The following is a 12,879-nucleotide window of genomic DNA, read 5'->3' on the forward strand; positions in this document are numbered from 1 at the left end:
AAAGGAAGACCAAGAGTCACCTCTGCTTCTGAGGATAAGTTTATCCGAGTCACCAGCCTCAGAAATCGCAGGTTAACAGCAGCTCAGATTAGAGACCAGGTCAATGCCACACAGAGTTCTAGCAACTGACACATCTCTACAACAACTGTTAAGAGGAGACTTTGTGCAGCAGGCCTTCATGGTAAAATAGCTGCTAGGAAACCACAGCAAAGGACAGGCAACAAGCAGAAGAGACTTGTTTGGGGTAACGAACACAAGGAATGGACATTAGACCAGTGGAAATCTGTGCTTTGGTCTGATAAGTCCAAATTTGAGATCTTTGGTTTCAACCAACGTGTCTTTGTGCGACGCAGAAAAGGCGAAAGGATGGACTCTACATGCCTGGTTCCCACCGTGAAGCATGGAGGAGGAGGTGTGATGGTGTGGGGGTGCTTTGCTGGTGACACTGTTGGGGATTTATTCAAAATTGAAGGCATACTGAACCAGCATGGCTACCGCAGCATCTTGCAGCGGCATGCTATTCCATCTGGTTTGCGTTTAGTTTGATCATCATATATTTTTCAACAGGACAATGACCCCAAACACACCTCCAGGCTGTGTAAGGGCTATTTGACCAAGAAGGAGAGTGATGGGGTGCTATGCGAGATGACCTGGCCTCCACAGTCACCAGACCTGAACCCAATCGAGATGGTTTGGGGTGAGCTGGACAGCAGAGTGAAGGCAAAAGGGCCAACAAGTGCTAAGCATCTCTGAGAACTCCTTCAAGATTGTTGGAAGACCATTTTCAGTGACTACCTCTTAAAGCTCTTCAAGAGAATGCCAAGAGTGTGCAAAGCAGTCATCAAAGCAAAATGTGGCTACTTTGAAGAACCTAGAATATAAGACATATTTTCAGTTGTTTCACACTTTTTTGTTAAGTATATAATTCCACATGTGGTAATTCATAGTTCTGATGCCTTCAGTGTGAATGTACAATTTTTATAGTCATGAAAATACAGAAAAATCTTTAAATGAGAAGGTGTGTCCAAACTTTTGGTCTGTACTCTATGTGCATGTGTTACAGGCATATACTTTACTGAAAAATGTCATCTCTCTGTCATTTGTTAGCTGCAAAACTGAGTTCTCAAGTCTTTGATAAATAACTACAGCAAAGCTCCTCAACCAGAAACCCCACCAGCAGCAATTACTGTAATGTTACAAACCCTACCACAAAGCAAAACAATCGGAGCATCTCAATGTGAACCACCAATGTCTTGCCTTGACTACTGCAACTCTTTATTAATTAGTCCCCCCACCCCCCACACACACAAAAACAATAATCACTCCCCTCTCTAATCCTGAATGTAACAGCTAGCCTCCTACTTCTGCCCAGCTACTATAACGATGCCTCCATTCTGTGCCAGTCATTGCAATGACTGTCCATTTGCTATAGAATGAAACATAAACTTAGCACTTTTACCCACAAAGCTCTCCGCAATGCTGCACTACCATGCCATACATACATCTCCTTCTCTATCTGTCCTTGAGCATCCTCAAGCTCTCTCTGGAATGCACAAGCAGGGAAAATCAAGTTAATTATCAGTGTCTCCAATTTAAAAAAACAACAACAAATTTTTGAACATTAACTTGATTCTCCCTTCTTAAATATTTCTTCAGAATCTGGTGTTTGCATATGTCCTTTAAATTGTAAAAGAGCTGTGGAATATGTTGGTGGTATTCAAACAAAAAATATTATTATTAATATTCCTATTAGATATTAACGGTAAACTAGAGGGAGTTTAGATTCTGCATCGGAATCACTTCCATGATCTCCTACAGGTCAGTCACTTTGAATTATGTATCTAGAAGAAGATTTGTAGGAAACATTCTGTCCAGCTATGAAGCAACATCACTGATTCTGACAGATCTACAGGAGTTCATCTGAGCAGAGATGAATAGGTGCCACAGAATCAAACTGCAGCTGAGACATTACAGGGAAGATAATCAGTTGTGCTGCTGCCAGACTGCGGGAACGATGGACGACGCTCTCTGCCTGTACTCCTGCTGTCTCCCATCTACACTTCTCACGGGTATTACCGTGCCTGAGCCCAGAGACTGGAACCAACCTACTTATTCATTATGATCTGAGGATCACAGAATTCATGGTGTCACCTCATATGATTCATACACCCTTCATTATGTGCCGGAGAGCTGGACTAAAACAACGTTGACAATCCACTTTATAATACCGTAGAATAGCTACTAGGGTTGCAGATCTTACAGGTCAGAAGTTCCACATATTAGCAGACTTAAGTACTATAGGGAGGATGAGATCATAGCATTGGACCTTGGAATATATTTCTCTTTGCGGGTCAACGTAAACTATGCTCTGCTTCTAGGTTCATTCCCATTTTATGGAAAATAACCAACAAATCTGTAAATCTAAAACTATGAACATAATGTTCTTTTATGTATATAACTTGGTGCACATCTAGAAACAAATATTACAATTAAAGGCAATGAGATACTTGAGACATTGACTTTCTAGATAGGCACATATATTACCACTTTACAAAGCATTAGTGCAGCCTCGTTTGGAACATGCAGCCTGGAACCTAGTTCAAGAAAGAATGATCATGAGTTGGACAAATTACAATGTAGAGCAACAAAACTGATAGGAGGTGTGAAGCACCTTAGTCATGTAAGTGATAATGATACTTAGGAGCCCAATTGGCAGTCAGTGATTGCTGTCAATCAATAAGCTGGACTCATTACTCACCTTCTAAGCATAGAAAGAGAAAAAAATAAATAATTGATATTTATACACATTTTTTCCCCACAAAAATACATCTGCTTCGTTCCGCTTGCTATATGGCATGATGCCCATAGATAGGGTTTCATGTTGAATACTGCACATCCTTTTTACGTTGTATATATATTACACAGCTCTCCAGTGTTTGCACTTTGTTGCTGACATAGTGACCAAGGTCTCTGCTTCTTAGAGACGAAAGAATAAGGGTTGATTCATCGTTTGCATTTTTCTTTTTTTTGGCATTTTTGCATCAAAGTCTTCAAAACAGCACATGTGGTTCATGAATTTTACTCAAAATCCAAAAACGTTTTTAATTTTTGTTCTTAACCTTTTTAGTGCCAAAATCTGCATGATTTGGTAAAGTGTTACAATAGTTTATAAAGATTTTAGAGAGGGGTGACTTGAGTTTATTTGCAACAAAATTATGAAATTAAGACTTTTCAAGGACTTACAATTGAATTACCCGAAATATCTGGAAACCCAGACCCTGCCCGTAATGGCAAACGTAAAAAAAGGCGACTATATATAAAATAGAAAAAAATAGAAGGTGCAAAATAAAAGAAAGTATAAGGCGCAAATAAAAAAAACAGGCAAAAAAAACCAAAAACTAGGTACATATCCAAGACTTTTGGTAGAGGGATATTGAGCTGCACTTAAACCTTTGTTTTTTTTTCTGGTTTTAATTACATCTCATGGAGCAAAAATAGAAGTTAGATGACAACTTCATGTCAGCTGTGTATGTCTACACAACCGAAACCTGTGAAATGTGCCGTCTATTGAGCCCCTTCACTTCATTAAACAGAGAATTGATCATTCTGCTTTGCCACAGGTCAGTGCGTTACAACAGGCCATTCACTGCAGACTGATATTATGCTGATATTATCCTGTGATGTAACTTGTCTGCAGCCTTACCCGCCCTGCTGAGCGCTAGTTAATAGTCCAGTTATTTCTGCCACATCTCAGCTATGATAGTCACAATATGTGCAGAGAAGCAAGAGGGAAAGTGACCAGCTCCAGGTACATCACAGCCATGAAGAGGAAGATGACGGCAACGCCGATGGTTTTGGTTGTTGCCTTTGGCAGTTTTAAAGTAGAATGAACTAGAACAACCTGAGACTGCAATAATATCAGGATGCTCCAGAGTTTGTTAGTAGGCGCTGCTCACAGTGATTGGTTACAGATTTACAATTGTATCTCTGACAACTATTGAACATAGCATTAGTCTTTCTTAGATTTTTCTCGTAAAGGTGTACAGAATAATATAGCATTTCTTTACATAACACAATACATGAAGTTATATCCCCTTACAGGATGCTGGAGCGGGACACTTAAAGCATTAAAGTCATGAGGCATGATAAAGGATTGTAGCAAGTTTCCTGATCTCTGGAGGTCCGACTGCTGCGATCACTACTGATCCAGAGAATGAAGCTTTGAAGAGCCCCGTGTGAATGTATTGGTGGTCGACCATGTGCATTGCCGCTCCATTTATTCTCAATGGGAGTACCAAAGACCAGCCGAATGTTGTACTCGACTATCTCTGGGGGTTCTGTTGAGAATGAAGGGAGAAGAGGTGCGCATGATCGCCCATCAATGCTCCATTCACACAGGGATCTCCAGAGTCCCATTCTTGGGATTGGTGGGGTCCCGGTAGTAGGACACCCAGTGATTGGGAAGTTTCCTCTTCTGGATCGTGAATTTCCTTACAAATTAGGTACAACCCCTTTAAGTTAGGTGCAGCATTACCCATTTCTGCACCATGTTACCTTGCTGCTTTGTGGTATGTGTTAGGTAATGGTGGTAGAGCTGGGTTTGCCACTGATGAATGGCCCCAACCTTAGAGTCCCAGATATTGGCTAGTTTAAAGTCTGATCAGTTTTCCTTTGCTTTGATGTATTAGTGCTGAACATAGTATCAGTGAGTTTGGTAGCTGGAAATTGTTCATAAGACCTCATCAGGCATTGTTCCTCCGTTTATTTAGTACAAAAGTATTCTCTATTTTCCAATAGTATGTGCAATATATGTCCTATTGGCCTCTGTAACTGCTAGCAGCCGGTGTGTGTACAGGTTTACATAGATTCCCCCTAATAATGAGAGCAAAAAAAAAAATTTTACAAGTTTGTTGATGAAGTTAAAAATGTGAGCTCTGAATTAAGAAATAAAGCATAAAAACTGTTCAGGATAATAATAAGAAAGCCATCTCTGATATATGTCCTGAGCTTTATGTGGCTGTTACTTAGCAGTATTTTGATTGTGATCTAGCAGTATAATGAGTATATATAAAGATTCTGCATAGCGCTCTGTCTTCTAGAAATACAGGTAATGTTTAGATACAGGTCATAGTGATATCAGCAACATTACATTATATGACGCTTTCCACAGGGCTGCTCTTATTTTTACAGAGGTTGCTTTTACTTTGATCTCATTGGGTTAACTTAAAGGGGAATTTGAAGGGTTATTCCCATAATTTAAGAGTCTATTGCTAGGATTTGCCATACAGTCTGATTAGTAAGAGTGACTTTCTGACAAGCCGCTATGCTGCCCCATTCAAGGGATGGTGTCTGCTGTAGTTGATAAGGAGCCGGTGGCATAACACAACGCTGTGCATGGAAGATCTCCTGGTAACTTGATAACACATACAATTGTCAAACCCCTTTAAAATTCAATTCAGAAATGAAAATGGTAAAAATGCTGATTTACTATCAGGGTTTTAAGCTACGTTAAGATACGTGTAAAAGTTTGCATTGCTGTATTTTGGATCTTTTATGCTTCTGGTCCCTCATCACTTTAACACCCAATCTCACTAATATGTAGAATTTAGTGATTAAGTTGCTGGATTTATTTAGAGGACATTAGATGGAAGGTAAATGTAGTATAATATATGTATTTATCACTATGTGCTGTGATGTGATGTTACACAGGACTGCATGTAAGCCTAGGTATCACTTGCAGATAATATTTACCGCTGGTGCTGGTTTTCTTACATGGCACTGCATATTGTGGTGTTACATAGGACTGTAGTCTTCAGAAGTAGTGTATAGCAGCACGAGCTGAACTTATGCTCCAGTATAATACACAGAATTAAATGGTGCGCGGCACAGGAGAGTACCAGCACTTCCTTATAATTAGGGTCCATATAAAAGGGTGTAAGACGTGTTTAAAAAAAAATCACATGAGGGGGATTATAGATAATATAAAGACACCAAAGTATATTAATGCTACTGTGTAACTAGGATATTGATAGCAGATAAGAGAATATAAAGTTATGGGGTCTGTCTGTGCGGAATTTGGTATCAAAGTCAGCACAACTCCTTGCAGTGGAGTGTGCCCCAAGAGAAGTGACATCTGTAGTCTAAAAATGGCTCCTCTTAGGGCAAAGTCCGCTACAAGGACTTCTACTGACTTTGATGCCGATTTTTGACAAACTCCTGCGAGTAAGTACAGACGAAGGATGCATCCATCACACTATATTTAATAAGACTGTGTTCACATTACAGCCACAAGGTGCCCCAGGTTCCAGCAGACAGACAGGGGCAACAGAAGCAATTCTCTCCAACCAAATAAAGATTTATTGATCGATTTATTTTTATAAAATAAGGACAAGTAATTTTCCACCTCCACTAGATCGGTCCATATGTAATGAACAACTTAAAAATATCAATTAGTGATCAAGTAGAAGGTGACATTTTCCGGGCATATTTCTCCAGTCATGATAAGTAGATGGAGAAATAAGGAACATTGTATATGAAGATATATAAGAGCTTCCTCTTCCAATGCTGTATGTATTGCCTTCCAGGCAGTTTTTTGCTCCCTTGATCTCTACGTTTCATGTGATTCTCTATTGCTCTGGGGGTGATGTTTGGTGCAGTGTTAATATTTCCAGAGTTGAGTGTCCCTTTTTTCATGGATTCTTTTTCTGTTGGTATAACTTAAGATAAAAGGCTTCTCTTTCCCCCTGTGCTGTTGATACTTTATCCAATGTGTAATCTCTACTGTGTTTTCCTTGTGGTTTGTTGCATTTTAGATGACCTTCTAAAAGAACAACACTGACCTCTAGTGTTCAGTCCTCAGTACAACCACGAGGGTGTGGGTACAACGCCAGTCCTACTGTGAGGTGCAAAATAACACACCTTGTACATTGTATAGGATCCTTTGTGACTCATGATTGGGCGCATTATAGATCATTTCTTGCCCGTACGGAGGCATATATGGTGTTGATGAGTAAAGTTTAGGGCAGAGTTTGCAAATGTTTGCAGTTTAGCCTTACACTGGGAAGCCTTGGCAGTAACTACTTGGAAACACTACAATAAAGTCTGGACATATCTGTAGACCACAATTCAGATTTGTCTGCAGTCTGATTCTATGAATCTGTCCTATAGCCAAAGAACACAGCATCTCCAAGAAGCCATCAGAGCTGTCAGGAAGCATTTGGGCTGTGCTTGCCTCCAGAATGACAAGCACTCTCCCTGGGCTCAGACTGCAGCTGCAATCACTGATGATGATAAACTTTGTGGAGTTCGATACAGTGTCCACTCTAGGAGCATGGCTGAGATACAGCATCATAGAAATCAGCATCATGCCATAATCAGGATGATTAACCGTCCAGTCACATACTCCTCAAACAACATAATGACACCAGTCTACAGCAATTCAGAAGGCATCTTGTAAGTTTTGTGAAAACACAGAGATCTGAGAAGACACATTCAGCTAAATGGAGCCTGCTGTCTAATAATCACCACCCAGCATCTCAATTGCATGGTCCTGAGTGGGCTGTTCTGCAGATGATTGGGGGGTTCTCTGTGGTTATTATCAGCTGGATGGATATATATATATATATATATATATATATATATATATATATATATATGAAAAAAATGTATATGTGTGTATATATATATATATATATATATATATATATATATATATATATATATATATATATATATGTCTCCATCCAGCTGGTAATACCAACAGATACTATAGCCTTTAGATGGTATTGCAGCCTTCATTGCATGAAACTTTTCCCCTAATGCAGCAGCCCCTCAGCCCAGTCACACCAGGACATGTCTGCCCACAGCCCACTCAAGGCTCTGACTACTTACAGTTTGCAGCTGTTGATCCAAGATGAAGCAGAGCAGGCAGCAGGCACAGAACAGCACAAAACACTTTTGCATCTAAATCCATGTTCTTGGCAGTAAGTGACACAGTTTGGGGATGTTATCACCAGATCTCTGTGCTGTGGCTGCTCAGACAAGCCCTTGATTTTCAGCATCATCCAACCACCCTAACCTGAGCTGCAGACATCCCTGGCACAGACTTCTTTAAGACAGACACATCCAGAGGCGAGAAGAGCCTATAAGAGCCTGCTGAGGAGTGCAGGTTACTAAGCTGGAGGAAGAATCAGCAGCACCAGAGATGGTGGACAGCTCCTTATACAAGCAGTGCTCTCCACCCACATCCCAGGCAGGCTACACCTCCTGGCTCCAGCTTCCTAGTGCAGAAGAGCAGGGTGCATGCACTCTACCATGGTATAGGGGAGATAGTGGTACACATCCAGCTCACATGTATAGACTTTCAGCAAGGGGAATACAATGCATTGTGCAGAGCATCTGTTTGTTTGTTTTGTGATGTGTCACATTTTGGAAGGATTTAGTCATTATAGTTACAAATGGCTTCATGGATAAACATGACTCATTATTTGCTTTTCTTGTGATAATTGCCACGCAAAGTGCTAAACAACACAACATCATAAGATTCTCTTGACATTTATGGAGGGGGATGTGAGACATGTTCTAGGGGAATTGTCATATCCTGTCATTGATAGCAATGTAATATATGCAGCTGACCTGGGGACAGTGTGGGTTTTACAAGGATATCCCTCACATTCAATCACAAGATGTCATTGTTTGCAGGAAATCTTGCAGTAAGCTGCATGGTCTCATAGTCTACACATTGTGGCTGTCAGGGATATCTATACCTTGGAGCCCAGTCTCTATAACACACTTCTTCCAGGGGATGTTAGTTCTGTGGTCACATAGCAGATACTGGACGTTTAAGGGCAAGTTTGAATTTACTTCATTAACTATGTGAGTGTTACGTGCATGCCGCCTAAGTTTGAATAGGGGCGAGACTGGTTTCATGAATTCTTTGGAATCCTGGGCGAACCGTTACTCAGGGCGACCATAGACCATGTGCTGCAGCTTCTCTCAGGCACACAGGGGTATTGACCCTCAGGCACAGACACATAAGTTGTTTCACTCCTGACCAGACACACTTGACAAGAGTCCTCATAAATGGTAGAAGAGTAGCATTTAATAAGAAGCCGCACAGCCAGTGCAAGTTAAGTCTTATAAGCAACAGGCTCCAGTGACAAATAATACAGTTTCCTTAGCAGCACAGCAGTTCACAGTCTTCCCAGTAGTACAGGACAGCACAGTTCTAATGCAAAGGCACATTAATGAACACAGCATTCTTTACAGCACAGTGAGATGGAGGAGGGGGGAGGGTTTGCTGAGGGAGATGATCGCTGTGACACCATTTCTTCCAGTCCTTATCTTTCTGCCTGATAATTCTCTGCACTGTTAGTTCAGGAACTCTACTTGACCTGTGCTTAGTTTCACTCCTGACTTTAATCCTTTTCACTTGCAGGGGAGCTTCTGTGAGATACAGAACACACCACCTTTCACTTAAGCTCCAGCCAGATAGTAAACAACTACCCCACAATCCCCCTGGGGCTCTGCTAAAACACTCCCCTTCTCCTGTGACTGAGTTAACCCCTCTAGTTGCTGGATGCTTCTGGAGCACAACACTTCCTGTCTCATGTGCATGTGTTACTTCTAATAGTTGCTGAATGCTTTTAAAGCAACAGCACTACTTCTGCATGTCACACTCTTCCCTCCTTTTTGAATATTGTCCTTGACATTCATCTTAATGGGTCAATCTGACAAATTCTGAGACAGTGGTGAAAGTTGGATAACTTTATATATAAATTGGCATTGTGAAATTGATATAACATTCATAAACATTAATAACAACCTAATCTTATGACTTTTTTCTTGTAGGATGACTGTAAGAAATAAACAATTAACACAATTAAAACAATCAGCATCTCTTCAGCTGGAGCTTTTCGTGCGTCTTCAACCTGCTCTCTCCCTCTATGCTTTAACAGTTCTTTGTTTCTGCAAAGTCTTTTAAGGAAAATCAAAGCATGAAAACAAGTCTTTCCACCAGGCAACATCTTCCATACTGCCTCTCAGTGGTGAATACCACTCAAGTGGGCTTACCTGGACCACAGGCAGAGATACCTGTTTCAGGTCGACAGTCCTTGGCACTTGACTCGGTTCACCAAGTGTCTCAGACGTCAGCATCATGGGCTTCCTCACTTCTCGAGTCAACATCCTCCTAGTGGGTTGTTCCTCAGAGACCACAAGTTCTTTAGTCACAGAAGTTTCTTCCACTGCACTCACTTCCCGTGCTTCATCAGATGCTCTTGGAGCTGCCTCTGTAAGTTCTTGTACTTCTCCTGAGTCACTTGTTTCTGCACAGTCTGGTAATTCCGCTCCTCCTGAATGTCAATGTCTTCAGGGGCCGGTGTTCGATCATTAGATCTGAATTGGACTTCATCTGTACTCCTTGGTACGAACTCAGGAGCCTCAGGACTTAGTTCACTCTCCTGAGGATGGTACATCTCTCTCTTTGCCTGTCTGAGAAATACAACAGTGTGTTCTTCTCCATCGGAACATTCAAGGTCACCATCCACTTCCGGAGCTTCAGTCTGTGGTGGTCCCTTAGTTGATCTCAGACGATGTCGGTCTACTTTTGGGAAGTCTTGTTGTGGTGGGAGATAATCACAGAGTAGCAGTAAATTCCGATGGACTATTCTGGTTTTCTTGTCTCCCATTTCCAATCGGATTTCATACACTGGGCTGCCATCAGCTTTTCTCCGTATGACCACACACATGTTGTCTTCCCAGTACGAACAAAGTTTTTCTGGACCGCCTTTCTCATGTACGTTCTTGACTAGCACCCGGCTTCCTGATGCCAATTCTGCTGCATAAGATTTTCCATCATAGTACACCTTACTCTTGCTTTGTCCTTGCGTAACCACTTTGGACGCTATGTTGTATGCCTCTGCCATCCATTTCTTCCATTTCTGAACTTACTCCGGATACATTCTGTAAGCTTCTGACACTGGAGTATCGAACATGTTGTCAATTGCCAGTATTGGCAAGCGTCCATACAATAAGAAAAAGGGTGAGTAACCCGTTGCATGGCTCTTTGTACAGTTATAGGCATGTACCAACTTTGACAGAGAACTCTTCCAGTCTTTCTTCTCATGAGCTGTTAAAGTGCGCTACATCGACAATAATGTCCAGTTAAAACGTTCCACTTGTCTATTACCCTCTGGATTATAAGGCGTTGTGCGGGATCTCTGAATTCTACAGCACTTTCCTAGCTTGGCAAAGAGCTGGTTCTCAAATTCTCTTCCTTGGCCGTGGTGTAACCTCGTAGGGAACCCAAACCTCAAAGCAAAATCATTTAAGATCTTCTCTGCTGCTGTTATTGGTGGTGGCATATGCATGAGCAAATCGAGTGAAATGGTCCATCACCACCAAGATGTATTCGTAACCACCCTTGCATGTCTCAAGATGTATAAAGTCTATTGAGACCATCTCAAACGGATACATAGTTTGGATGTTGCCCATAGGTGTCCGGGTTGATGTGTTGGGACGTTTATCTCTCAGACACCCACACTCATTGGTCACGTACCTCTCAATATCTCTCTGCATGTACGGCCAGAAGAAACATTCATGGATCAAATTTGTTGTCCTTTCCACTACCAGGTGTCCCATGTTTTCATAGAGTTCTTTGAAGACCAACCTACAGAATACGCTGAGTAGTACCAATTGCCAGTTTTGTCCTCCTTTACAATACAGGATACCGTCTTCACTGAGGTAGAGCTTCGTCCACTCTTTAATTAAAACAGATACTGTTTTCAGACCCATTGTCTCTCTCCCGTTTACTTGGAAACCGAATCTGGTCCACATAAAGTAGTATTCTACCAATTATCTGATCTTCCCGTTGTGCCCTACGGATTTTCCCCTTTTGGTAGTTGTTGAATAGACTGGGGGTGATCTTGTTCTCTCACTTTTATGGTGGTTTCCACCGTCAAGGGACACCACAATGGTGTGTCTTCCTCCTGATAAGCTTGTACTGCTTGGGTAGTACTCTCAATTGCTTCCAGACTGACTTCCTCCTAGCATTCTTGCATGAACTCCTTAGGCTCTAGTGGCATTCTTGGCAATCCATCAGCATCTGCATTGCATTTTCCTGGCTTGTACTTGATGCTGAAATTGAAGTCAGCTAGTTCAGCGACCCATCTCTGACATGTTGCATTCAATTTGGCTGTAGTAAGTACATAGATCAAAGGATTGTTGTCAGTGTATACCTCAAACTCTTTGCTCTAGTAAAGATAATCTCTAAATTGTTCACAGATAGCCCATTTTAATGCCAGGAACTCCAATTTTCCCGGAATGTGGATGGTAATTCTTCTCGGCGTCTGTCAACGTTCTAGAACCGTAACAGATTACTCTCTCATTTTTCCATCTTGATGCTGATACAGGGCAGCTCCCAGTCCAACTTGAGAAGTGTCACAATGAAGAAAAAATGGTAAATTGAAATCATGATATCCCAAGATGGGTGGTTTTACGAGGTAGTCTACTAGTTCTTCCAATACCTCCTAGTGGTCTGCTGTCCAGAGAATGGGCTGTTGGGATGAAACAGCATTGTTTCTTTTAAGCCCGGTCCTACCTGCATTCTTCTTTTTCTCCATGGGTGTTGTTGTCTCTGTCGTCATCCCCAAGAGGAGGTATAGTGAGGCGGCAATCCTGAAGAAGTTCTGAACGTAAGTACAATTGAAGGAGAGGAATCCTAATATCTGCCTTCACTCCCTGACGGTAGAGGGAGTTGTCTTTTAAGGCCAGTACTGGAGCGATTTCTGCTGGATCCATTTTCCCTAGAAATCTGACTTGTCTTTTGAACAGTTCACACTTCTTTGGGGTCAACTTAACTCCATGTTGTTGATACCATTG

General features: G+C 41.5%; 1 protein-coding gene across 2 annotated transcripts in view; it reads right to left on the reverse strand.

The window, feature by feature from the left end:
* LOC141221874 (contactin-associated protein-like 5) overlaps positions 1-8,250 on the reverse strand; it is a 1,265,469-nt gene extending 1,257,219 nt beyond the window's left edge. For both annotated transcript variants that reach the window (XR_012289806.1, XM_073666602.1), the window contains exon 1: positions 7,891-8,250. Coding sequence is in view for 1 of the 2 variants with exons in the window: in XM_073666602.1 (XP_073522703.1) it covers positions 7,891-7,972 (82 nt within the window). In the remaining variant the exon portion in view is untranslated. The remainder of the gene's footprint in view (positions 1-7,890) is intronic.
* Positions 8,251-12,879: the final 4,629 nt, after the last annotated feature.

Source organism: Phyllobates terribilis, unplaced genomic scaffold (genome assembly GCF_046119375.1).
Source record: "Phyllobates terribilis strain yellow unplaced genomic scaffold, ASM4611937v1 Scaffold_2__4_contigs__length_985480577, whole genome shotgun sequence".
In the NCBI taxonomy this organism is placed as follows: Eukaryota; Metazoa; Chordata; class Amphibia; order Anura; family Dendrobatidae; genus Phyllobates; species Phyllobates terribilis.